Source organism: Cryptotermes secundus, unplaced genomic scaffold (genome assembly GCF_002891405.2).
Source record: "Cryptotermes secundus unplaced genomic scaffold, Csec_1.0 scaffold1799, whole genome shotgun sequence".
Lineage (NCBI taxonomy): Eukaryota > Metazoa > Arthropoda > Insecta > Blattodea > Kalotermitidae > Cryptotermes > Cryptotermes secundus.
Window position 1 is genome coordinate 572361 of NW_019721788.1, and position 26613 is coordinate 598973.

The following is a 26613-nucleotide window of genomic DNA, read 5'->3' on the forward strand; positions in this document are numbered from 1 at the left end:
CCTCCGTGAACGTGTGCGACGAAGGAGACCAGACATGTGGAAGAATGCCTCATGGGTTCTTCATCACGACAACGCGCCAGCACACAACGCGCTATCTGTGAAGAGGTATTTGGCAAAAAACAACATTCCAGTGATGGAACATCCACCGTATTCTCCGGACCTAGCACCGTGCGACTTTTTTCTCTTCCCAAAAATCAAGTCTGCGCTGAAAGGGACCAGGTTCGAGTCCGTGGATGCAGTGAAAGCAAAAGCGACGCAACTCTTGAAGAGCATAACACAAGATGACCTGCAGCACTGCTTCCAACAGTGGAAAATTCGCATGGAGCGGTGTAGGGATCGGGGAGGGGACTACATTGAAGGGGATAACATTTCGACTGTCTGATTTTTTTTAAATAAAGGGTTAGAGCATGAATCCGGTTTCTTTATTGCCACACCTTGTATCTTGTGAATCCATTGTTCGTATGCTCTGTGTGGCTTCATGGTGGCCAGCCGGGATGCTTGTCCATTATGTGACGAGCCATTTTATGGAAAACAGAAATTTGTTCATTGTGGTGTGTGTGAAATACGATTTCATTGCGTGTATCTGCAACTTGGAGAGGCTGAGCAGGCTGTTACAACAGCAGCGGGTGAGTCTGCATATAAGTGCAACGCATGTGCCATGTCATCTGGATCTAGTAGCACTGATAAGGATCCTGCCAACTCCAGGATCTCTGTATAATGAAGGAGCTATGAGTTGAGCTTCATCTAACAAAGAGGCTTCCCCGCTCATCTCTGTAAGTACTCAGCTTCAAGCTATTCGACACAATGGACAATGCACCATGCAGTTAATTGAGTCCCTTGTGGATATGGTCACTAACTTAACTAAGGAGGTCGCTCATCTTAAGAATGATAATTTGCTGCTGAAACAGTAAATTAAGATTCTACATAACCGTATTGAAGCCTCCCCTAGGCCCCCTAGGGAGCAGTGCATTCTACCGGCAGAAATGTCCTGTAAGGAATCTACCAGCAACCAGCCTGTGCCTTCTGCTGCCCTCCCCACTCAGGCCTTGTCTACTATTTCTGTACCTGCTGCGACGACCATGTTGCACGGGGACATTGCTGCAATTGGGATTTCACCCTCTGGGCCTACAGTGCTACCTGATCCTGATGGATTTAAAACCATTAGGTACAGGCATAAGACCACCACCAGCAGTCCTGCTGAAAGTGCTGTTGTTAACAAGGTTAAACCTCACCGATAGCCCCTCATCGGTGTTAGCAGCTTGCAATCCTTCTTGTCATCACAAAGCTGGAAGATCTAAGGCACTTTTTATCTCTTGGTTTAGCTCCAAGGTTACTGCTGATGACGTGCACAAGTCATTGAAGGAGCAATTGAGTCTAAAAAAATTTTGTCTGCATGAAACTCAAAACTAAATTCACTTGTACTCTTCCTTCCATATTTGTGTAATGGAAGACAAATTTTCTCTAATAAATAACATTGGTGTCTGGCCTTCTGGTTGCTTGATTGCTCCATATGATGGCAATTTTATGCCTGACCAGATATTTACCCCTAGTACACTTGGAGCAGGAGCTCCCGCTGTCGCTATTAAATCTGCAGCAGATCCAGCTGGTAATGATGGGGCTAACAGAGGCAGCTCAACATCCACCTGAACATGGCCTCTTTCAGTGATGCGAGCACGAGTCATTCAGCCATGTCACATGCAAATTTCGATAACTCTCTCAGCATTTATTATCAAAACGTAAGGGGTCTCAGAACCAAGCAACTTGAATTTTATGACGTGACATAATTTTTCTGTCTGAGACATGGCTCAGCAACCCGTGTTGTGATCACAATCTGTTTTCTAAAAAATACAGCATTTTCTGGTCTGACCAGCCATATATAAACAAGGCTCGCGGTGGTGGCATATTAACAGCCATTACGGCTAGCATGGGTTGAGATTCCCACTGCTGATGGCATAAACATGCTTATTGGTAACCATTACTTCTCTCCTGTCACCAAACTGGAAGTCATTACTAGCTACTTTCGACATCTTGAAAACAACCTAGACACTAACAGTACTGACGTCATATTACTTGGCGACTTCAGTGCTCCTGGATTTAACTGGGAGAGCAGGATGCCTCTACCCAAATGTCATTACTATTCTAAACTTAAAGGGGATGCTATATACACCTCCAAAAGTTTTCTTGGTCTAAGGCAGTGCGTTGAAGCTGTTGACACTCTTAACATGCTTGACCTAGTCTTTACTAATTTCACTGATCTAAAGTCTGTTCTTGTCGACTCTGGATTGGTCGCGCCCGATGTATGTCATCCTCCTTTGAGGTTTGATGTGCTTCTACCTCATGTTAATAATAACTCATATTGTGAATTCAGTTACCGAAATTTCACAGCAGACAAACTACACTTTGCTTTACAACATTCTATCTATGTATGAATAGACAAGTGTGAATGAAGCTTCTTCTATTGATGTAGCAGTTGCCAGCCCCACCACTGCTGTCAGAGGTGCAATGGAGCAGCAATTTCTTGTGACTATAGCCGCAAGCCTAAATTCCCTCACTGGTTCTCCTGTACCTTAAAATATTACATCGCTAAGAAAAATTATTTCCATTGTCGTTTTAGAAAGAAACTTTCTGATTACTTTTACAACAGGTTTACCTATTACCGAAAACTAGGGGAAAACACCATCAAGTCTGACAGGCTTGGGTGGTTGAAGTCAATTGATAACAATTTAAAGTCTCAGCCCCAATATTTCTGGAAATATGTATCTAATTTCAGAAAAACAGATTTGGTTCCATTCAGCTAGAAGTTAATGGTACACACCTAGTCCAGCCCAAAGCAGTTGCTGATGCTTTCACTAAGCACTTTCAATCTGTTTATAATAACCACTGCTTTAAGGACTTTCCCCCACTCTCGATATCTTCTGAATTTTCATCCTTTGCTCCCATTTCTGATGCGGATGTCTGCAAAGCTATCATGATACTAAAATCTTCCAAATCTGTTGGACTTGATGATATTCCTGGTTTTATCATAAAAGGTTGTCCAGGTATTTTTATTCCTGTTCTTAGGCATATATTTAACTTGAGCCTGACAACAGTATTTTTCTGCTGCATGAAAAGAATCTGCTCTTGTACCAGTATTTAAAAGAGGCAGTCATGCCACTGTGTGCAACTACAGACCTGTTTCTATTCTCAGTAATTTTCCTAAATTGTTTGAATTCATGATCATGTTTTGCATTATGCTAAATTTACTCCCAGTCAACATGGCTTTACCAGAACTAAATTTACAATTACCAATTTGGTGACGTTTCTCGACTTTTTTTATGCCTGTTGTCCAAGGTCAGCATCAAGCTGATGCTGTCTATTTTGATCTTTCAAATGCTTTTGACCTCATCCCTCATAATATGCTCTTGCATTAATTAAGTTCCTTCAGATTTTCTCATGCTTCTGTTAGCTGGTTTTGCAGTGACTTGACCAACAGACAATCTCGGGTTCGCGTTTCTAGCACTCTCTCCCTGCCTTTTTGTGTCACGTCCAGTGTGCTGCAAGGCTCTCTTCTGGAGCCTTTTCTTTACAGTGTATTCATAAATGACCTATGCAACTCTGTTAACTACTGTAAACTTTTAATTTTTGCCAATGATCTTAAAATTTTCTGTGTCATTAACTCTCCACATGATTGCCTCTTACTTCAATCTGATATCGATTCCGTGAGTGACTCGTGCATTGCTAACTCCATGAGACTTAATATTGCTAAAACATGTGTTGTGTCATACCCAAGGAAAACTAATTTTTTGAATTACGAATATCAACTTTGTCATTCTATCATTACATGAGCTAGCAGTATTAAGGACCTAGGTGTTTTCTTTGATTCAAAATTATATTTTCACACACATGTTAATTACATATTTTCTGAATGCATAAAGCTTTTAAGCCTTATTCGCTCCATAACCTACAGATTTTCCTCCCTAGAGGGTCTGTATGTGCTATATTTTACTTTACTCAGGTCCAAGTTGGAATATGCCTCTGTGGTTTGGAACTCCATCACTTCAACTGATGCCAATAAGCTTGATCGCATCCAACAGAAGTTTATGTCCGTCCATTCTTATCGTTTCTTCGCTCATATTCCATATACTTATGCAGATGCCTTAGAGAAATTAAGTCTAAAACCTTTACGTAAACGGAAACATCACCTTGATGCGCTTTTTTTTTATTCAGGTCTGTCGTGGACTTAAATCTTGCTCTTTCCTTTTGGAAAATGTTAGCCTTTGTGTTCCTCCCAGCAATCTTAGGGACTTCTCACTGTTTGGTGTTTGTCCTTCTAATAAACACTGTCCTGCTTGGTGCTCCTATGCTGCCAACTCTGTGGGTAAAGATCTTGACATGTTTGCAGTCAGGGCCATTTCCATCATATTTAGCATGTAAATAAACAAAAAGTTGGAATAAATTAGTATGTTTATACATTGATCCATTAAAACTTTAATTCTTTTATACATTATTGCTGCCATGATTATTCCAATCTAAATACTGATTGTATATATTTTACTTTTCTCACTTCTCAGAAATATGTTTGATTTATGTTGATAAGAGTTATTATAATTATTAATTGCGTTATTATTATTATTATTATTATTATTATTATTATTATTATTATTATTATAAATATTATTATTATCAACTTCTGTGTACATGTACTGTCCTTTCTTGCCACAAATGGCATAACTATTGGAATGTACTTATTTTATTTTTTTCGCCCGTTAAAACTAACGTTAATTTTTCTTGGAATTGTTATTAATCTATTGCTGTTATATAGACTGTCGTATTTTGTATTTTGCTCTTTAATTATTTTGTGTATTTCTGTGTATTTGTGCTAACTTTGTAATTGGCTACTGTACTCTTTAAGTTTGCATGTAAATAAACACAAATTGAATTATTATTATTGTTGTTGTTATTATTATTATTATTATTATTATTTATTATTATTATTATCATCATCATCATCATCATCATCATCTCTTGTCACAGGTTTATTTCCTGGTATTCCTTTTCTTGAACCAGTGATGCACCTCACCACTCAGGCTTCAAGCTTCACACTGTAGCACTTTCCATAGTATGTGTGATGTTCCCAGGATAGCTGTTTTTTTGCAGTGAATCTATGGACTGCTTACCAGGAATTAGTTCCAAATATTTTCTCAACCCTCTCGTGACTGTACCCGTGGCTCCAATAATTACTGGTATCACAAAACATTTCATGTTCCACATTCGCTGAATTTCGATGCTTAAATTTTTATATTTTAATTTCTTCTCTGCTTCTTTTTGTACTACATTCCTATCTGATGGTACTGATACATCTATAAGTATGCAAGTTTTCTTTTGCTTGTTTTTAATTATTATGTCTGGCCTGTTTGCCAGAACCTCTCTGTTTGTACGCCTTGGTTCCATAACACGGTTATATCCTCATGTTCACATACTGACTTAGGCACGTGTGAGTACCAGTTGTCTGGTACTTCAATTCCTTGTAATTGCCTGTTGATGCCAGGAAACACCACACAACTTCCTTCATTTCCTCTTTGTTCCATTGGGTCCGTATATTAGCTTTGTCTTTGTTGTTTGGTTCCCCGACGTTGGGTTGTTTTGGAGGTGGTCCACGTTGAGTTTCCTCTTTGTGGTTACCATTCTCGCCTTGTTGATCATTAGAGGATTGCGCTCTACTCCTTCTGCCTTTGTACATATATTCATTTGCATTTTTTTTCCATTGCTGTCCCACGAGTAGCTAGGGAATTATTCTGTCCGCTGCGATATTGCCCCGCCTGCCGCAGTAAGGCTGCTTGTAACCAAGGGTCGCCTTTCCTTGGAGTTCACCGTTTATGGCTTCTCACCCTCCGCCGCAGGTGCTCCTGTAGTCCATCAGCACAGTAGTGTACACTTTGGGCTAGGGGATTTTTTTTTCGAGGTTTACTCCTCTAGATCCGCCATGTTCTGTTAAGGTGTTCAACGGGGCTACCTCTTGTAGGGTGTGATTCTTCATCATGCATGGACGGTCTTGAGTATAGAGAGGCTATATATTCGCATCTATATTCCTGGGGTCGGAGAGGATCTGCCTCTTCTTCCCCTTGGCCCCTTATTATTATTATTATTATTATTATTATTATTATTACCGTCTGCATTTCTGTTCCTCCAGTTACTGTCTGACTCATTCCTTTCTGTTTATAGCTCATGGAACATTTATTGGTTCTTTACGTCTGGAATCCCATAAACCAACACAGCTTCCAATTGATAGCACGTTTCACTTTGGTGCTTCTACACGATATTACATAATTCGTGAACGCCCTCAAACAGGAGCTCGACCAATCATTGAGGAACTGGAGAAGACATCAGAGGAAGCTGAAGGTGGCTTGCTAGGCTTGCCAGAAACAGAGACTGAATTGGATGTAAGTTGATTACACATGTTGTTAATTCCTTTATTTAAATTCTGCAGTCTTGCTGTGAGGTTTCCATGAGTGTCTGTGCTCAGTACATACTAGTTGTCATTAGGCTAGTTGAAAAAGTGGTCACAGAGACTCAGGGCAGAGGGAGAGGAAGTGGAGCCTCGTATGGGTCAAAAGGAATGCTGAGCAGTTGTCTGTAAAATTATGCCTGGGCAGTGCATCATAATGTAAAATATTTGTTTTAGATTGAATGAACTGGCTTTGCTTTATCTTGCTAATTGTATTCGCGTCATTGTTCCAGAACCTTACTGAGTTCAACACAGCTCACAATCGTCGAATTTCAATGTTAGGTATTCCAGATGAAGAGATTCGCCCAACATCACGTAAACGTAAGAAGAAATCTCTGACCTTTAGTGAAGAGGAAGAAGTAATCAATCCTGAAGATGTGGATCCATCAGTTGGCAGATTTAGAAATATGATTCACACAACCGTCATACCTACAAAGGTACTTCATGTTTATGTATTCTCATCTTGTCTGGAATAGAGACATAAGCAAAGAAATTTACCTTTCACATGGCACATTAGTATGTGTTGAATAATCCTTAATTATAAGTTATTAAAGTCTTAATGGATAATTGCCCATAGCTTCCATCTTTGTTTCCCTTAAATGTATTAGTTTCAGCAGGTTCCCTGCTACCTCAGTGATATGTGAAACATGTTATTGAGGGATTCAGGGCAGATCTTTTATGTACCTGTATGATTTTAAAGCTAATTCACAAAACTCAATATTGTGGTTGCTTCTGTACTTTTTAAGGAAATTATATTTTTGCAGCCTGTTTCAGTTTGATAATTGAAATGTACAGTAGTACAGAGTTTCTTTCCTTCCAGGAGAGAAATGGTTTGTGAAACACTTAAGCTTTAGCTGAGGATGGTGGTTTTCTGGAAGAAGTGAAAGTGTAGCTGTTTTTGTAATTGCCTAGTTCCAATAGAGAAACCAACTCCTCTCAGGTCGTGTTGACTGGCCGTGACTTGGATGATTAAAGGGCGCTCAGGTGTAGGACAATCGGCACTGAAACACCAATTGGCAGTTTCAAGTCTTTATTAGTATAACACTACTAAAGAGATAGATGCGCAACAATGATCAACTTAATTGATTACTGGGTTTAGGTCCTATCACTGATTCCTAAGACACACTAGTTCAAGATGAACAACAAACAAGTGAACAAATGGGTGATCAGAAATACTGAGCATGTGCATCCCTGATAAGTCTAATTTTTGGAGCCTTCCAACCAAGTATCCCTCTGAAGATAGACATCTGCCCTGGTTACAAAAATTCAGGCAAAGGACATCCCATCTCAGATTTTGATTGGCTGACTGGGCAAGCTGGAATGCTTAAATTAGAAAAAGAAATTCTCAAGCAGCCAGAGTTTAGAGGTGAACTCTGCCACCTGCTGTGCGACCCTCAAACTGGAATTTGGGGGTAGCATGGGTCCAGGATGACCCTGCTAAAATTACGACTTCCGCAGTCGTAGTTGAGGATTTCTAAAGAAACTGGTCTCAAGTTGTGCATTAACTTCACTGATTTACTGATGTGCAGCTGGCTTCAAGCTTGAACCAAGCCACCTACTACATGTCTCAGAAGGAAATATCCAACTGTGAGACGAAAGTGATGAATTTCACAGAACCCTGACCATACAAAAAAAACAGTTGACCCTCCCATAATTTGGACAGCTACACAAGGGACATAGTGAAGAAATTCTTTGAAAAGTACACGTTTAAATAGTGGTTTGTGTGTTTTTGAAGGAGGGGTTTATAAAATACAATGCAACATATCTATGTTGGTTTCTTTTGGTTCCACTCAAATGCCACCAATTTAAGCAGTTATGTTTAAGCAATTTATGTCCATAACATTGCAACATAATATTAGAATGTCTAAATTAAGCACAATTCAAGTGCCCTTATTTAAGATTTCAGTGGTAACACTACATAAAACAAATACTATAATGGTAACCTTCATTGGCTGTGCATGGAATTTATCCGTGGTCACATGGTGCAGTCCAACTTGCTGAGAATTGCATTTTTCCAGTTCTAATATTACTGTCCCCTCAGTTAAAACATGTCTGCCACCCCTATAGCGCTGGGGGGTTTAAAATTACTGTTCTGAGAATACAACACAGTAAACTGAGTCAGTACAAAATATCATGTAAATTACTAATACTGCAGTAATTGTGATGTTGTGTACTATGAGACTAATACAATACATACATTTTCTAAGAAAATCACGCAGCAGTGCTGAGTAATTGTTCACTAGCTGACACCTTTAACTGACTAATGAACTAACTACCTAACTTACTCCATGGTGCTGAGTCATTCTCGCGAAGCTAATAGTTGCTCAGATACTCTTTCAAGGTTCATTACTATGTTTGCAAGAACCTGTCACTGTTCCCTATACTGAGCCAGTTGAATCCAGTCCGTGCCCTCCCATCTTATTTCTACAAAATCTTTTAATGCCGTCTTCCCATCTGTGTCTAGGTCTTTGTAGTGGCCTGTTTTGTTCAGGTTTTTCTACCAAAACTTTGTATGCAAATCTCTCCTCTCCTGTGTTTTCTACATACTCTGTCCATCTAATTTTCTATGATTTTATTGTTCTGATAATATTTAATGAGGTGTACATGAAGCTCTTCATTGTTCAGTTTTCTCTAGCCTCCTGCTACTTCATCCCTCTTAAGTCCAGATATTGTCAGCATCCTTTTGTCAAACACTATCAGGCCAACACCTTTACTGATTGAATCTAAAATTTCTTTTTTATTTTGAATGTTTAGTTCATTTGATTTCTTATGTTTTAAACACATCTTGCACATTTTCCATTGAATTTCACTATGCAGTTTGAGCAGTAACTATGGGATGTGACTGCAGAACAGGGTGTTTGGACTGAGAATTTCATGGAAAATTCTACAATACCACTCTTTAGCAGGAGGAGGAGAGAAGAGAATTCCACAAAAGAAATGAGTAATGGGTGCTCAGCAGGTAAAGTGGAAGAAGATAGTGTTTACTGGTGGCATGAATTTTACTGCATTAACAGAAATTTCTTGGAAGCTTGCTAAGAGTAAAGAACTTGATCATAAAGATTTTGATGTCCTTTGTATACTACACATCACAAGATGGACAGGAGAAAGGGTGTAGCATGTATATGGACGGAAGTGAGTTTAGGAAGCTTTTTCCATGTGAACTGGAATGAAAAAAATACAAGTCCCTCCTCAACAGTGGCCCACATAGGGAGGTTAAAATATGCTTAACCAATTGCATAGACTCAAAGATAGTGGTCAAGGTACAAGATAGGCAAGTGGCCAAGATGAGGAGTTAGTGGAGTTGGTGGGTGAATTAGTAAACTGCTTGTGGTTCAGTTGTGAGCTGTTGCTGTGGAAGCTGGTAGCTAAGGCAGGGTACAGTTCGGGAACCCAGAGGAAGGAATGTGCCCTGTTGGAAGCCACTGCCAAGCAATGGCTAGTGAAGACTGTAACAGAGTGAGAAGACCTAATGTGTCCTATAGTGATTTATGAAGTGTGTAGAACAGTAAGAGCATAGTCCTTACTTGTAGTTATGAGTTGTAATAATTCAATAAATCCAATTACCAATCCAAATCCCATCTGTAGTCACTCTGTCACATGACAACTGGTGTCAGAAGTGGGATTGGGTTGGCTGATCAATTGGATTGATTGAGTTATTGAATTGAAGATTGCACTGAATACTCATATCGCCACACTATGAAGATGGAACAAATGATGACAAACCTGCTGGCTGAAATGAATGCTGGAATAACCAACTGAGAAGAATTGAAAACCAACTAAGCGAGATGGATGTCAACCTAAAGGAAATAAAAGAAGAAACGACAGCAAGGCTGGAAGCCAAGATAGAGGCCAACAATGAGAAGGTTGAGGTCCCTCGAGGCAGTTTCAGCTCCCAGATGGATACCCACCAAACCAAGATAGAAGCTAGCTATGAGGAGTGTATGGACTAATATGGGGACTGGCACCTAACTGTAGGATGCTGCCAACAGCCAAAGAAGTGACCCAGGACAATTGTGGGTCCCACAGGAAGTTGTCTGCCACCCACAGATGGATGATCCACTGTGCCGTTCCTGCATGGCTTAAGGGACATGGTCATATAGGAGCAACAGTCAAGAAGAGATGACAGAAAGGCCCAGAATGCAACAATGATATAAAGGACCAAGCACAAGACGCAGCTACCTCTGAGGAAGGGGAGGACATTCAGCAGGATCTTCAGGAAGACTGTAGAGCTGGAGAATGAAAAACGAATATTTGGGTCATTAACTGAGTTATGGGGGGTGATTGCCTGACATTGTGGAGGGGTCAGGCACCTCTGAAATGAAAAAAATGATGTCAAAAGCACAGCCCTTGGAATGGTAGATTGTGGTACACCTGGACCAGCTTGCACATTATCAGGGAACCACTAGGGATGAGCAGCCTTAAGGAAGGAGCAGCAGGAGCAATTGGGGAATAATCACTGTGAAAACTGATCCAGGGGGAAGGAAGGTGAGTCAATCACATGTCATAGACACGTCCCCTCAGAAAAGAAGGAATGGTGGCAAGCACATAGGCTACTTGGGATGAGCAGCTTTAAGGAGGGATCAATGTGGCATATGCTCTTAAAGCAAGAATTATGGAGTCACAACAGCAGGCCATTACTAGGCAGCGGCCCATAAACAACGGAGGAATGGTGTTTTCTGCATGGTCTGTGCTGATGGCTACACACACAGCAATAGAATATGTCATACCATCACTAAGCAACACACTGTAACAGAGGGAAGCTGTCATCCAATAGAATATGTCATACCATCGCTAAGCAACACACTGTAACAGAGGGAAGCTGTTATCTACATCATCTGTGCCGAAATGTTATAAGCAGGACAAGTTAGAAGTTGCAGTGAGATAACCACTGAGATTCAGTTGTTGTCAGCTGTTCCAGTGAGAAGCTGGTAGCTAAGGCCAAGGACAGTTTGGGAACCCAGAGGAAGGGAAATGTCCACTGTTGGTAGTCACTGCCAAACAACACACAGCGAAGACTGTAACAGACTGAGAAGACATAATGTGTCTTGTAGTGATTTGTGAGGAGTGTAGAACAGTGAGAACATAATCCTTACATGTAGTTACAAATTGTAAGCGTTCAGTAAATCCAGTCACCAATCCAAACCTCCTCTATAGTCATTAAAATTGTGACAATATAATATTCCTGTACAGTGGTTCTACCCACATAATCTTACTTTAGAAAATGCATTTGAACTCACAGCCAATTTATTACACAGTCACCTATCATTAATTTTTTGCCATCTTTTCCATACTCAGTTTAAAAACAGAACTGCTGAGAATAAAGATTTCATGTGCATTTCATTTTAGCGTCAACGGGTGGATGGAATGGGACCCACTAGTGGATTAACAAATAGCTCAGATGATCGTCTAACTTTAATGAAGCATCTCCATCCTTCTGCTATCATGCCTCACCTTTATCAGGATTTGCCTCCTGAAAGTCATGGTAACATCAGTAGTGGGACATCCACCAGTTCTCCGGCAGGTAACTTAATTTTGTTAAGTTGGGTACGTTTGATTGTAAATCATTACAACCCAGATGAATTCCACAGCAGGTAAAGTTATGTACCTATTCCTCTTTTTCTAAAGAGGTCTTTGTTAGTCGTGTGTTATGTGAACATTCATTAAATAAAAATGAATTCTCTGTTAATCTAAAGACTATTTAGAAATGCGGTGAGTTGAGGTAATACATACATGTACTTATATCAGGGAATTTTCATTTCATGGATCCTGTTGTGTTATACAGTTTCTTTATTAAAATCCATCACAACACAACAGTATCAAGGTCAAGGCCACGATTGGCTTGTGCTACATATTTTGGCTATTAAAGCCATTATCAGGCAAATACATGATTCACATATTCACACCACTGAACTGCAGGACTGGTAAAACTGGATGCATGATAATATTACATTATAAAATGCTTGGCATAAAAGTACAGTGAACTAGACTATATAAAAATGAAAGTTATAGGGTAAAACAAGGTTAAGACTCTTCGAATGATGTTTTATATCATCAAGTCAGTTGTTGGTTGTTGCAATTTTTATATTCCCATGGACGTAATGGTATATTCTGGATTTTGTATACATGTAATAAACTATGTAAGATTTGAGGCTTTCACGGTGGTGACTGAAGAAAGCAGTCTTCTGGGATTTGGCACCGTGTATATGTGGTGTTAACCGACATATACTTGCCCTTCCCCCCCTTCCTTCTCTGCTCTCACATAGCTGTGTATATTTCCAACACAGTCTGCTTTTACCATTTCTCACGGTCTCTTCGCTTGAAGATTTCTTATATTTTTTCTTCTACCCTGAAAATGGAGGCGATACGTTCCTCCGAAACGTCGGTTAACACCACATATACACGGTGCCAAATCCCAGAAGACTGCTTTCTTCATTTAATAAACTGCTTTGGAGGCGCGTGGTATGGATGTAGTGTAGTATTGACATTAATTGTCTAGCCGGTGCCTCATCTTACAATGTATTTGTCCGTTCTGTAGGGAATATAAACTGCAACTCAGTTTATATTCCCTACAGTTAACCGCCCCTCCCCTTCTCTCACGCTCTACTCATACTATCACCTACTAGCACTTCATGAGATAGAAGTCAGGAGGAGCAGCTACCAGTTAACCGCCCCTCCCCTTCTCTCACTCTCTCTACTTGTACTACCACCTACTACCACTTCATAAGATAGAAGTCGGGAGGAGCAGCCCTTGTCTCTGGCTCTGTTGTCGCATTTGCAAGCTCCCCAGTGTATTCATGGGTATCCAAGCATTTATGGAGAAGATAACATATATGCAGGCTTTCAAAACAAACAATAACAATATTTAATCACCAAGATAACAAAAAAAGAAACACACACACAATATACAGAAATAAATAAGCAAGGCATAAAACTCAAAAGGGCCAGGCACAACAACCCAAAGTAGTGATTGCCCAAGTAATCGCCTGTTATGGACAGTTGTAACAAATATAAAACTAAACTGCCCCATTTGTACCAGCCTCATTAAAGCCATCAAACAGGTTACACCAAAGGTCAGCAAAAATAATAATACTAGTACAACAAAAATGAACATGGTTGCAACTGCACTGGAATCAAAAATATTCTGTTGTGACTGCGGGCATCCATACCCTTACCAGCCAGATGGAGATTGTCAAACATAACTTTAGAAATACAAAGTCCAAAATAGTATTTCAGTTCCTAGTCCTCCGGTGGATGGTAAGCAACCTCTCAAGACTACGTAGTCCTTCAGAGTGCCCAGACACACATACTTCCTTCCGAGACATCAGCGGGAAGGAAGGGCAAATGGTCTACATAGGTAGAAGTAGTGGTAAAGACGTCAGCATAATGCCGGTGGGGATGGGGTTAAGGAATGGCAGGATGCCAGGATGCAACACGCATGAGCCAGCTGAGTACAGCATGGGTCAACAGAACGGACAAATACATTGTAAGATGAGACACTGGCTAAACAATACTATACTACATCCATACCATGGGCCTGGTGAATGAGGTTTAACAAGACATTTTGAGATAAAACAAAAATTGAATGTACCACACAACAGACAAGGCAGAAGTGCTGCATAGATGGATGTCAGGGTAGGAAAGATGATGTTCTCAGTGTAGCAAAAATTTTTATTTGTACTGATAATGGGATATTATGTGTTATAGTTACGAAAATTTTGCCTGAATGTTTGTAAAGTGAGGAGTTGCTGCATGTCCTGCACTGAATTTATTAAGCTCCTTTGGTGTGACTCCATGAAGAAAGATTCTTTGCTGTGTTCATCATGTGCAAGATCTCACAAAGTAATAGTCAGTCAGAAACATGAATAATGTAAGGTTTTGATACTCTGATATGAAATTGTGATCCTGTTTCAGGAATACCTGCTTCTCCAAGTGGCAACAACCCTCTCCTTTTCTCTTCAGCCTTGGCTTCACGATTAGGTCTTGCTCTGCCAAACCCTGCTCCTGAAGTGGAAATGGCACCAGCTCCTCTGCCACCAAGTGTGGTGCCAGGACAGGTTGGACCCCTGGCTGCTGCTGCAGCTGAACTCAGTCATGAACCTAGGAAAAAGAAGTATGCAAAGGAAGCGTGGCCTGGCAAGAAATCCATGCCCACACTTTTGGTCTGAGCTGTTGATATGGAGGCAGGTCTGGTATTTCACAGAGAACTGTACACATATTTAGAAGGTATGTGTTATGAATAATCTCAGACAGATGTATATCTTTTCCTCATTTTTGACGTGTTGACACAGAGATCTGTGTTTGTGTATTATAGAACTGTGGAAAATATTTCAAGCCTGTGATTATTCACACTTGCAGAGGAAATAACTGGTTTAAATGGGTGCATTTTACAGTTACTGCCAACTATGCTTATGTCATGGAAAAATGTTTTCCCAACTCTGAAGCTGAATACAAATTCAATTATTATTTCACCTCAGGGTCTCATTTGTAATACAAAGATATCAGGTATAAATTCTGCACATATCTTTGCTGATCATTATCTGTGGCTGTTTTTGTGACATCACCATAAATCAAAGAGAGGACATAAAATAGTTTGTTCTTAACACATTGAGGACTGGTCGCATGATATCATGCTTTTCGCTTTTAAACGTGGCAGACTGGTCGCATGATATGATTTTAGGACACGTTACGTTGCAACACACTGTACCTTGCTCTTTTGCCACGCAGCTGCAGGGCTACTGAGCCATAAAACTCCGGAATGTTTGCGTAGTATTCAGTAACATGACCTCACTGTTTTCTTAATACGCTCTAAAGGAAAATGATTTGCCTGTCTTCAAGTTGTATATATCAGCCAGTAGTTAGTGGTGGAGTATGGATCAAGAACAAATTCTTCTCCAATGATCTAGCTTACGTGCCTTGTGAGATGCATAGTGATGGTGACTCAGACAGTGGCAGTGACAGGGGACAACAAAGAATTGTGGCCACAGACAGTAAAAGTGACAGTAGCTCTGACGAAAATGTGGGTAGGACCATTGTGGGGACAGGAAAAAATCTAAAAAAAATCACAAAGATCTAAACCCTGATTTGCAATTGAAATACAAAGCATTTCTGATGAATGTGGCAAAGGCCTGGGCTACAGACCAGATGGTGGCGGCAGAACCAGAGTCAGACACAGACTTAGTGCAAGCGGGCCCATCAACTCCCACCCCACGCAGGCCTCATGTGGACCCCCCAGGGGGACTCTCAGGTGATATGCGGAAAGATACTCTTGTGAAAATTGTGAAGAGTGAACATCCCAAGAGGAAGCATCCTTCTAGGCAATGCTGTGTTTGCACAGTTCACAAAAAGAAAATGGAGTATGACTGTCTACATTGCAAGTTCTGTGTAATGCCACTTCACAAAGGGAAATGTTTCCAGAAATATCACACTCTCAAGCACTTCTAGGAGGACTGGTAAGTGTTCTCCAAAAATTTTACTTCATAAAATTAATTAGGAGGTTTTATATTAATTTTTAAAATGAACAGTGTACAAGTTAGGGTAGTAGGTTTAATAATGCTGGTCCCCAGGGTGATTTAAATATTAAAATTGCCAGTCCGCGATGTGTTAATATGCAAAGAGTTCTACGTTTTATTGCATCCTCCGCTTAAAGAACTGAGTATATATATATATATGCCTTATTTACCTGAATATAAAATGACTCTCATTTAAAATTTCTGGAGGACAATATATTTATATCAACATAGGAAGAGATTTTTTTATTCCTCTTTGTGCACACTGGCTGTGGGGCCCACCCAGCCTCCTATGCAATGTGTACTGGGGGTGCTTTCCCTTGGAGTAAAGCAGCCAGGGAGTGAAACTAACCACACCTCCATCTAGTGCTGAGGTCAAAAACGTTTGACTTATACTTCCACTCCCTCATATGTTTTCATGGTGTTGTGCTTAATTAATTAAGCAAAGGAACAGCTTTATCTTTTACCTTTAACCTACTGCAACATAGCTCAAGCGGTTAGTCACTGGCTTCCCACTGTGGCAGCCCAGGTTCAATCCTGGGTCTGGTCAAGTGGGATTTGTGGTGAACAAAGTGGTCCTGGGGCAGGTTTTCTCCGAGTACTTCGGTTTCCCCTGCCAATCTTCATTCCACCAATTGCTCTACAGTCGCCCCCACCTATCATCTGGGGCGGTACAATAGGCCAGAAGTGGCCGCAGTACAAGGGACTTAGTCCCACCCCACTAGCATAAAAAAAATTACCTTTAACCTTGTTGTAACTGGCCAGGCTTGTATTTCAGTAAGGATATATGTACCCTGTTCAGTATCTTAGAATCAAAGAAATGTAATGCATTCAAATGTGCATGTGAAGACTGTTATGAAAACATTACATTTTATAAATGCATAGGAACAAAGTGTTAGCATGTAATAATAAACTGTATTAATTAAAAGAACTCCTAATGATAAAGTCATATTGCTCAAAGCAGTCCAGGCCTTGCAGTCACTGTCATTCCCTTATTTTCTATACAGTGGATCCCTCATTTTATGTTCTTTGTGCAGCAGTGAAATTGGATACTGAATTGAAAATCTTAAGTGAAGGAAATTTAACGCTGAGATTATTGAAACAGAACATTGAGTGATGAAAAATGTTAACTCAAGGAACATTAAACGAAAGTTTACTGAATATAATGTCTTAAATGTTAAGTACTTGTACATAACTCTTTCCAAATTATATAACAGTGTCTTATCATTGCTCATCTACATATTTTGATGTTTAGTAGGTCATCACCAGGTCATACAAATATGTGGTTCAACCAAACTGCTGTTCTATGGAAGTTGCCTTCTATGTAAATGGGCTTATTGTATCTGTTAATTGAATTTTAAAATTTTCAAAATAATAATATGAAATTATAAAACATATATAATTACAAATAACATCAGAATCTGTTTACATACATTTCTTGTTTCTGATATAAAAGTCAGTAAGTTTTGTGGCATGTGTCATGAATTTTGTGTATGTAGTAATACAGGCTATTTATTGTTATACTCGTAAATATCCTAGTTGTGTATATGATTTATATTTGTATTATTGTGGTGTTATATCTATAAAATTTATATTACACTGATGTTTTTCTAAGATTACATGTCATTTTATTTTTGAAGTTTTGGTTGTGTACAGTTGTATTTAACATTTTGTCTGATATTCAGTTTGTTAATATCAATTTATGGTGTTTTGGACCTCATTGTTATTCTGGATGTTTCTTGGAAGGTATTGTTACTAGACTGCCACTTTCAATTCTGATGTCAGATGTAATGGGACTATACTATAATTCTATACACATATTTTAAGAATATCTAAATCTAAAATTTCTTTAGTAAACGTATGTGCAAACAAGCATCAATATGTATACAGTATACTCCCAATTATCCAGTCTGTGGCTTGTCTGTCCACCATTTTTAGGTGAGTACACAACTCTGTGGAGTGCCTGTTAAGTTCTTTTGGTCTATCCATCTGTCTCTCCCTATGTCTGATACATGAATAAACTCATGAACCATTGGATGGACTTTTGTGAAATTTGATATTGTAGAATTTTATGATGAATTTTGAAACCGTGGACTGCCTCTGTAGTCTAGTGATTACAGTTCCTGGCTACAGATCCATAGGTCCTGGATTCGATTCCCGGTGCTACCAGATTTTCTGAGAAGTAGTGGGTCTGGAACGGAGTCCACTCAGCCTCATGAAGATAATGTAGGAGCTATTTCAAAGGAAATAGCTGCTCCAGTTTAAGAAAACGAGATTAATTGCCGTGGAGATCCATTGCACTGACCATGTGACAACCTCTGTCTGCAAAATTTGGCACTAACTTCACCGACAAGCGGTGGTCGCTCAGTCAGTATAGTTCACTTGAGGACTACAGGCCACGGAATTGTGAAACCATTTCAGTTTTCATTTACAACAGTCAGTTTTAACAGCCTTTTTGTGTGAAGCCCCACACTCATTTCTATATGTATCTTGAGGGTTATTCACTAAATACTTACTATTACAAAGAGTGTTATGAACAAAAGTTATAGGGAAACATAATATATATTTTACTATCAGTAAAGTTTTTGAGATAACTGAATGGGTTGTACACCATCATTGCATTCCTGATTTCTATATTCAACAGTCATCGTGGTCTCCCAGTCACACCTGAAATTTGGACTACCCTTGTGTTTCAGTTATTCATATTTCTCTTTCCCTTCATTAGCACAGATAATTGGGAGTATACCTTTTGTATACTATGCTACAAGCCAGAGGTCGCGGGATCAAATCCTGTTGAGGTGGATTTTTTCAATTTACCTAATCCTTCCAGCCACACTTTGGCCCTGGGGTTGACTCAGCCTCTAACAGAAATGAGTACCAGGAATGTTCTTGGAATGTTCTTGGGGGTAAAGGGCAGCTGGTACATAAGGCTGACAACCTTACCGCCATCTATGAGCCGATTGTCTAGAAAATGTGGGAACCTCAACATTTCACAACCCTATGGGCCTCCAGGGCCTGTTACAAGGATACCTTTACTTACTTTTTTTTACCTTGTGTGTGTCTGCATGTTTGTGCTGCATGCATGGAGAGTCCTGTCTTCTGGAATACAACTGCATATAGTCCACTGAAAGTCAGGTTACTTTTTCAGGAACATATAGTCTCCATCTTCATATATGTTCCTCTGATGCATCAATTGACATACTATGGATTACATGGCATTATATATATATATATATATATATGTGTGTGTGTGTGTGTGTGTGTGTGTGTATATATAGATATAGATACAATTTTTAATAACCACTGCTGTGAGACCCTCAAATCCTACAAAAACAGTTTGGTTGAAGTACATATTGTCTCATGAACTGGGGAGCCCATATTTATGTTTTCCAAGCACAAATATGAGCAGTTGTTCTTCATTGTCTTTGTATACTCATTGTTTGAGCTGTACACGTGTCCCCCCCTCATGACACTGCCTCATTCCTGTAGTTTCCTCCAGTGATGTGCATTTACTGCAGTAACAGAATTTTTGTTATGTTCTTTTGCATAATAGCTACAGTTGCATTCCTTTTGATGTCTGTGACATTGCTGAAGATCTCTTTTCAGCATGATCACCCATAATTTTTACCACAGTATTTTACTCCTTTTTTGCTTTCTCACAATTTTTAAATCTGGGAATAATACACGTATATGTGCAATAAAGCTTCGGCCAGAAGACTTCTGATCAAGAAGAGCACTCCCATTTGCTTCTGACACTGCACATAGCAGTGTTGGATTTTCCAGCAATGTAAGAATAAGAATGCTGTGAAATAGCCTCGAGAATACTACTCTGATGTAAAAGCTTCAATTACAGCACAGTATTTTCCAAGTGTGTGAGGGTAAGACAACCCTTGCTTTTTCAGATGCCTAAGTGTGAAAACACATCATCTTATGTGTAGATGTATATGGGCAAATGTGGTATGTAACTATGAGTATAATGTCAGCCAGTCACCCGAAGATAGGAACAGATCAGACTATAGACTCATCACTAGTCACAATGTTTGAGAAATGAAGTAAACAGGTTGAAGAGGGATGGACAGTAGGTTGGATACTACAGAAACATGTACCCCTGAAAATAAAAATAACACAGATGCTTAACAACTCTGTGTTTAAAAAGGAGTAACAGGTAAGAAAACTATTATTATTATATGCAATGTATGTTATTTTTACTTTGCACTTTTATAAATAAGTATTTTAAAATATTGACTCAAGATGGAGAAAAACGCCACTAGTTGGAATGGCTCACACTGTTTTTGTTGACATGTGCTGTTGCTGTTACATTCTGATTGCACGTGATTCCTAGAAACATTGTATGCTGAAGAGATTATCTTGAAAACAGCAGTTAAATGAGTGAATTAATTGCTGTGTGTTCATTTGTTTCCAGACATTTTCTTTTTCTGTTTTGTTTATTACTACTGAATTATATCCATATAGGTGGCTGATATTTGACAAGGAAACTCATATTTCCACAACTGGCACAAGTGTATGACCATGACTCATAATGAAAAGTTTAGTGGCAGTTGTTTACTCCAATTCTCAAACATTGTGACTCAGTACAACCAGTTTTAACACTGTGTAATTTATTCCTTCATGCCTACGCATGTGACAGTATAAAGCATTCAGTGCATGGGGGCATAGTCCTGTTTGGGATATGTGTATTTTTGAAACTTCACTGACAGTTGTGCATCTCTTATTCTTGACATTCATTTATTGCAGTTGTAAATATGTTGTTGACAGTTAATCAAAACGTGCTACATAGAGATACATCTATTTTTCTTTCATTTCTCATTAGGAACATTGTATTGGAAATGTTTTAAATGACATATACACATCTTAGTAAAATCTGTATATTATATCAAGTGGTACTTTTTATATGATGCAGCCATTTTTTAAATTTGAGCTTCATTTAAAATATAGGTTACATTCTGCTAAGATAAACAGTGGAGTTCTCCCTGTGCTGAGTTTAACATCATGTGAGAAGTATATGGAGAAGTGGAGGTATAGCTTCATACTTTCTTAAAGACTGGTAGTAATTGGAGGAAGGATAGGCGGCTGGATGGGCCTCAGAGATGGTCTGCATGTGGTGAGACACATAAATTGCTGCCCCTGCAAAGAATGAAACCATGATTTGTATGTCAAAGTCTAGTACTACACTTTGGATTGGTGTGAACCAAATTAAATTTGCTGAACAGCCTTATTCTAGACTCACCAGTGTTATATTTCATCAGAATCTGTTAAGTAGTTTTGTGTATGAAACAGAATAGGCATATCATTAAATTCACTTCTGCAGGACCAATAAGTAATAATTTCAGTTATAATGAACAGAGATCTCAACTGGTGTCAGCATGATAAATGAAGAAGCACTATAAGGAAACAGTAATGCTAAATCCTCATGTCCAGGAACTGAAAAAAGAACTTACAAGAATGTACTAATTGAGTTGGCACTGCCATTAAGCAAGGTACAGAAATTCTGTCACTAGTGTTAAGTTACATACTTAAATATTTGCAGCTAAAGGAAACAAAATGCACATTGGAATCACACAGAAGAAAATGGCAATTAATTAAATGTGATTTATGACAATGTTCTGACACCTTCGGTTTTCATACACATTATCAGCTATTTTATTTAATAATATTTAATACATTCATTGTAACCAGCTGAACCTACATAAATTATCCAAAAAAGTAGAATTACAGGATGTTTACTTCTTTTTATGCACTAATATACATAAACATATAAACCATAATGAAATATCCATATTTTTTGCTACTGTTAGTACTCATTGTGTTAGATCACTTTTGTATTTCATGGCCATGGAACTGGTGAGATAATGACAAATCGACAGGCTAATTATAAAATGATAATCATCCAAGGCTTTAATATAAGGAAGATAAGAAAAGTAGTGACAGTGCATACCATGTGGTTTGCAAAGGTAATAAGAATTTTTTAAAATCTTGAACAAGGCTGACATAAAGAGGAGTTGTTTCAGAATGTCAACCCTTTATATTCTGTAACATCTAAATGAAAATAAAAGAATGTAAAAGTCAGCTGTTATTATTTACTGGTAACGAACACCATAGACCAGAGACTGTCTTGCGAAACTGGTTATTATTGGCCACATGTTCAAGAAATTTTTCACCTTTAATGGAACCTACCTCTGGATGCTAACCAGTTGAATCCAGTCCACACGCTCATATCCTATTTCTTTGAAATTAATTTTAATGTTATCCTTCCATTTGTGCTGAGTTTTCCAAAATGGTGTTTCCATTTAAGTTTATAATCTTGTATGCATTTCTGTCTCCTTTATTCAATCTACATGCCTACCCATCTCATTCACCTTGATTTGATTGTCCTATTAATGTGTAAAAAAAATATGCAAGGGATGCATACTTTGATCGTGTTTTTGATTGTGTAAGTTTGTTGCGTAAAAATGGCCTTTGAACAAGTGTAATCAGATCCCATTTCAATTACATTGCTTGTCTTGAATACTGGTATTATGAAACTAGGTACAGACAGTTCTGAACAGAAGTTTTGCTCAAGGGTGTACGTGGGGAAGTCATAAAATTTTAATTATCACCCAGAAGAGACAGAGACACAGATGCAGGAAATTGTATGTGAGTTTGTCCTGTACATATGCCCCCTGTAAGGCAACACATTTTCCCCAACGATGCATTAGCTTCTGGATACCTTGATCATAGAAGGTCTCATTTTGACTGTTTAGGAAGTCCTCCACTGCAGAAATTACATCATCGTCTTGCAGTCGCTTACCAAGAAGTGGCTTCTTTAGCCATGGAGAGAGGAAGAAGTCACTCGGTGCCAGATCGGGTGAATATTGTGGAGGGGGAGAATTTCATATCTCAAACTGGCAGCAAGTGTCATTGTAGCATAAGCCAATGCATTGTCGTGAAGAAGTTGTATGACTTTTCCCAGCATTCTGTGTTGCTTTTTCTTGATTTCCTTCCATAATTTTCTCAGAAGGTTCCGGTAGTACTCGCCAGTGATGGTGACGCCCTTTGCGTGTAGTCAGTCATGATGACCCCCTGCCGATCCCAGAATACACTCAACATCACCTTTCCTGATGACAGCTGGGATCTGGCCTTCTTTGGTGGCACCAAGTCTGCACGTTTCCACTACTTGCTCATTTCCTTTGTTTCAGAGTCATAATGATAGACCTTACATTCATGTACCATGATCAGGCAGTCAAAAAATTCCAACTTTTCATCTTGATACAACTGCAAAAGTTTCTTTGCCACATCCACCTGTTCCTGTTTTTCAACTGGTGTCAACAATCGTGGCACCCAACGTGCAGCGACCTTTATCATATGTAACTAGTCATGGATGATGTTGAAAACTGACCCATGGCTAATGCGGACCTCATGAACAATAGCTTTGATGGTTATGCTCCTATCAGATGGGATCAAAGCTTGCACCTGTGCCACAATTCCTGGTTACTCAGTGAGAGATGGTCTTTCACTTTGCAATTCATCTTCGAGGTCTGTCTGTCCTCAATGAAAGCGCCTCTTCCACCTGACCACTGTGTCATATGATGGTAGACCTTCCCGATGCACAGCGGTCATCTGGCCGTGGAGCTCCCTGGCAGACTTCTCTTGCAAATGCAGGAACCATATCACAGTGCAAGCCTCCACTTTCTCAACCAATGTCACTATTTTGCTTCTACCCCTTCCAGTGGCTCCCTCTGTCCACTTGGCACGGGAAGATTTGACTGTTCAGTAAGCTCAGGAAATCTCCTATATAGAACAACATTTTGGAATTATGATTTTCTCATGGTGATAATTAGAACATTATGACTTCCCATCTTACATACCCCTTAGTTAGAACTATTATATGATCAAATTATCCTTTGGAATGTTTTTCTAGTAGAAACCATCAGCTTCTAATTTTGTCAGTGTCATGCCTAATTACTATTTTTTTTCTGTGTCCTTCATTTAATAAATGTTTATATTCTATAATGAAACAAGCTGTTGTATCTCCACACCATCAGTAACACAAGAAAATCATTTACAACTAACTCTTGAATTGTGTTAGACACCAGATGTTTTATAAATGAACTTTATCAGAGACTAGTCACAGTATAAGACTCCTGTTCTGACCGTAGTTCACGTTATATCTTTAAATAATATCCATCAACCCTTTAATCCGTTAGAAACATTTTGAACATAATTATGCACTTATCGTATGTATGAAGGCCATTCGGAAAGTAACCTATGTTTATTTTAGGTAACCAGTGTAGGAGTGGGGGAGAGCTCGCACATTCAAGGTAGCATCACATGACTCATTTTCTTATAAACCATCACAACTGGTACCTGGTGTTTGTTCTTGTCTCTGCAGAGTGAGTTATGGTGTGTCCTGCGATTGATAATCTCCCCAGCTGTAAATAAAAATTCATGCTGTTATCCACTTTCTTTGCAATAAAAACATGAGTGCTATGAAATCCAATTCAGAACAAAAGGCATGGAATGCTGATATACAGTGTACTCATAGTGCTTCTCCATGACAATGCGCATCCACATACAGCTGCTTGCACTTGAGCACTGCTGGAACATTTCAACTGGGGTTGCTTGACCACCCTTCTTACAGCCCTGATCTCACTCCGAGCAACTGCCGCCTGTGGACTTACCTGAAGATCTGCTTGGGATCACAGTGCTTTAACAATAATGAGTTGTTGGAAAGTGTCAGAACATGACTGAGCTCATGGGTGGCAGACTTCTTTGACACAGGCATGCAAAATCTTATTTCCAAATATAACAAGTGCCTCAATTCCAGCAGTGACTATGTTGAGAAGTAGCCTAAGTATGTATGTATTTCATTTGTATATAATAAAATGTTTTTCTCATTGCTTGTTAACAGCTCGCCAGAGGTTACTTTCCAAATATCCCTTGTACTCTAAGGACAACACTAAGTGAAACTGAATCCAACTTCCAACAAAATTAAGTTACAATGTGCAACCAATTAATTTTATTTTTGTTTGTAAATGTTCATGTGATGATCAATATTCGATTGAAACATGTTGTGATTTTGAGTGTTGTGTAGATGGTTAATAAAAAAATAGGATTTTATTATTAAGCAGCTTTTGTGCCTTCTGTGTTTGTAAAATTTGCTGCTCCCATCCTGGAAAAAAATTATGACAGGGCTCATGCTGTAATGCTATATATGTATTGCAAAATAAGCCACCAGAAGGATCAGGTACACTGTAACTAAACTAACTACATGGAGCAGAGCCCTTCTTGAGAAGTCCCTAGTTGTGCAGCTACTCAAGAACTTCCGAACATTTTATGGAACCCAAAGGTTCATTGCCATGTTCAGAAGAGCCCTCCATTGGTCCCTATCTTGAACCACATCAATCCAGTTCATACCATCCAATCCAATCCTTTCTATCTAGGATCAATTTTAATATTATCCACCTAACAACATCTTAGTCTTCGTAGTGGTCTCTTTCCTTTTGGCTTTCCCACCAGTATCCTACATGAATTCTTGTTCTCCCCATTCATGCTACATGCCCTGCCCATCTCATCATTCTGATTATAATTGGCAAAGAGTAAAAATTATGAAGCTTCTCATTATACAGTTTTCTCCAACCACCTGTCACTTCAACTCTCTTGAGTCCAAATATTCCCTTCAGCTCTGCTGCAGTATAAGGCTGCAAATTTTCTTTGAGATTTTTCAAGTTTAGATGAATCCATCAGTGTAGTGGAGCTCCAAGTTACAGAAGCATACTAAAATTTGGACAACATAGTGTTGTAGAAAACCAAATTTAATCAGTGTGATGGTGAAGAAGAGTGTACAGTCCAATAGAACTGGAATTTTGACAAACTTCAAATGTGATAAAAGCAATATTGTATAATTTGTAATTTAAATTTATTGTTTGTTTTACCTATATTAAGTTTTGTACCATTATCCAAAGTTCAACTCTGTGCACAATATCAGACTGCAGAAGTTTACAGTTACCAACTTTACTAATACTTTGATACAAGGAGCAGCAGTGAAATATAACAGTTTTCAAAGTGCTGCTGTAGCAGTATGAATGAAGTAGGAAGGTGGGGATTTATTGCCAACTGTTCTTTAATCTCTGCAGTTGCTTCCAATAGTATAGTTATAAGTGAGCATGGAGAACTGCAATGTGTTTGCAGTTAACAGCATGTCCTGAATGTAAGTATAGGTCCAAAGCAGCATGTCTGATCAAGCCTTAAAGAATATATCACATGTCATGAGAGCACTTAAAGTGATGTTTTTGAGAAACTGTTAATTACATGATAGTATTACCTTTCTAGTGAATTGTTTTTATTCGCCCCTCCCCCTTCTCAGTAGCACTGTAAAAACCACCACATTCTTCAGCCACACATTGCATATCTTTAGTAGCAAACAAGAGGTAATGAATGTTAAAAAAAAATCCGTGGTCTGTAGTCCGCAAATGAACTATACCGACTGAGCGACCGCCGCATGTCGGCGAAGTTGGTGCAAACTTTTGTGGATTGAGGGTGTTGCGTGGTCAGCACAACGGATCCCCACGGCCGTTAATCTCGGTTTTCTAATCAATTATTATTATTATTATCATCATCATCATC

General features: G+C 39.0%; 1 protein-coding gene across 3 annotated transcripts in view; it reads left to right on the forward strand.

The window, feature by feature from the left end:
* Window positions 1–25116, forward strand: part of LOC111875814 (nuclear inhibitor of protein phosphatase 1) — a 33836-nt gene extending 8720 nt beyond the window's left edge. The window contains exons 4-8 of one of the 3 annotated variants that reach the window (XR_002844807.2): window positions 6202–6419; window positions 6718–6921; window positions 11831–12005; window positions 14396–14707; window positions 24899–25116. Coding sequence is in view for 1 of the 3 variants with exons in the window: in XM_023872356.1 (XP_023728124.1) it covers window positions 6202–6419; window positions 6718–6921; window positions 11831–12005; window positions 14396–14649 (851 nt within the window). In the remaining 2 variants the exon portion in view is untranslated. Of the gene's footprint in view, window positions 1–6201; window positions 6420–6717; window positions 6922–11830; window positions 12006–14395; window positions 15545–24379; window positions 24868–24898 lie in introns of those variants that run through there. The other 2 variants (XR_004512656.1, XM_023872356.1) reach the window with 2 other exon arrangements.
* Window positions 25117–26613: the final 1497 nt, after the last annotated feature.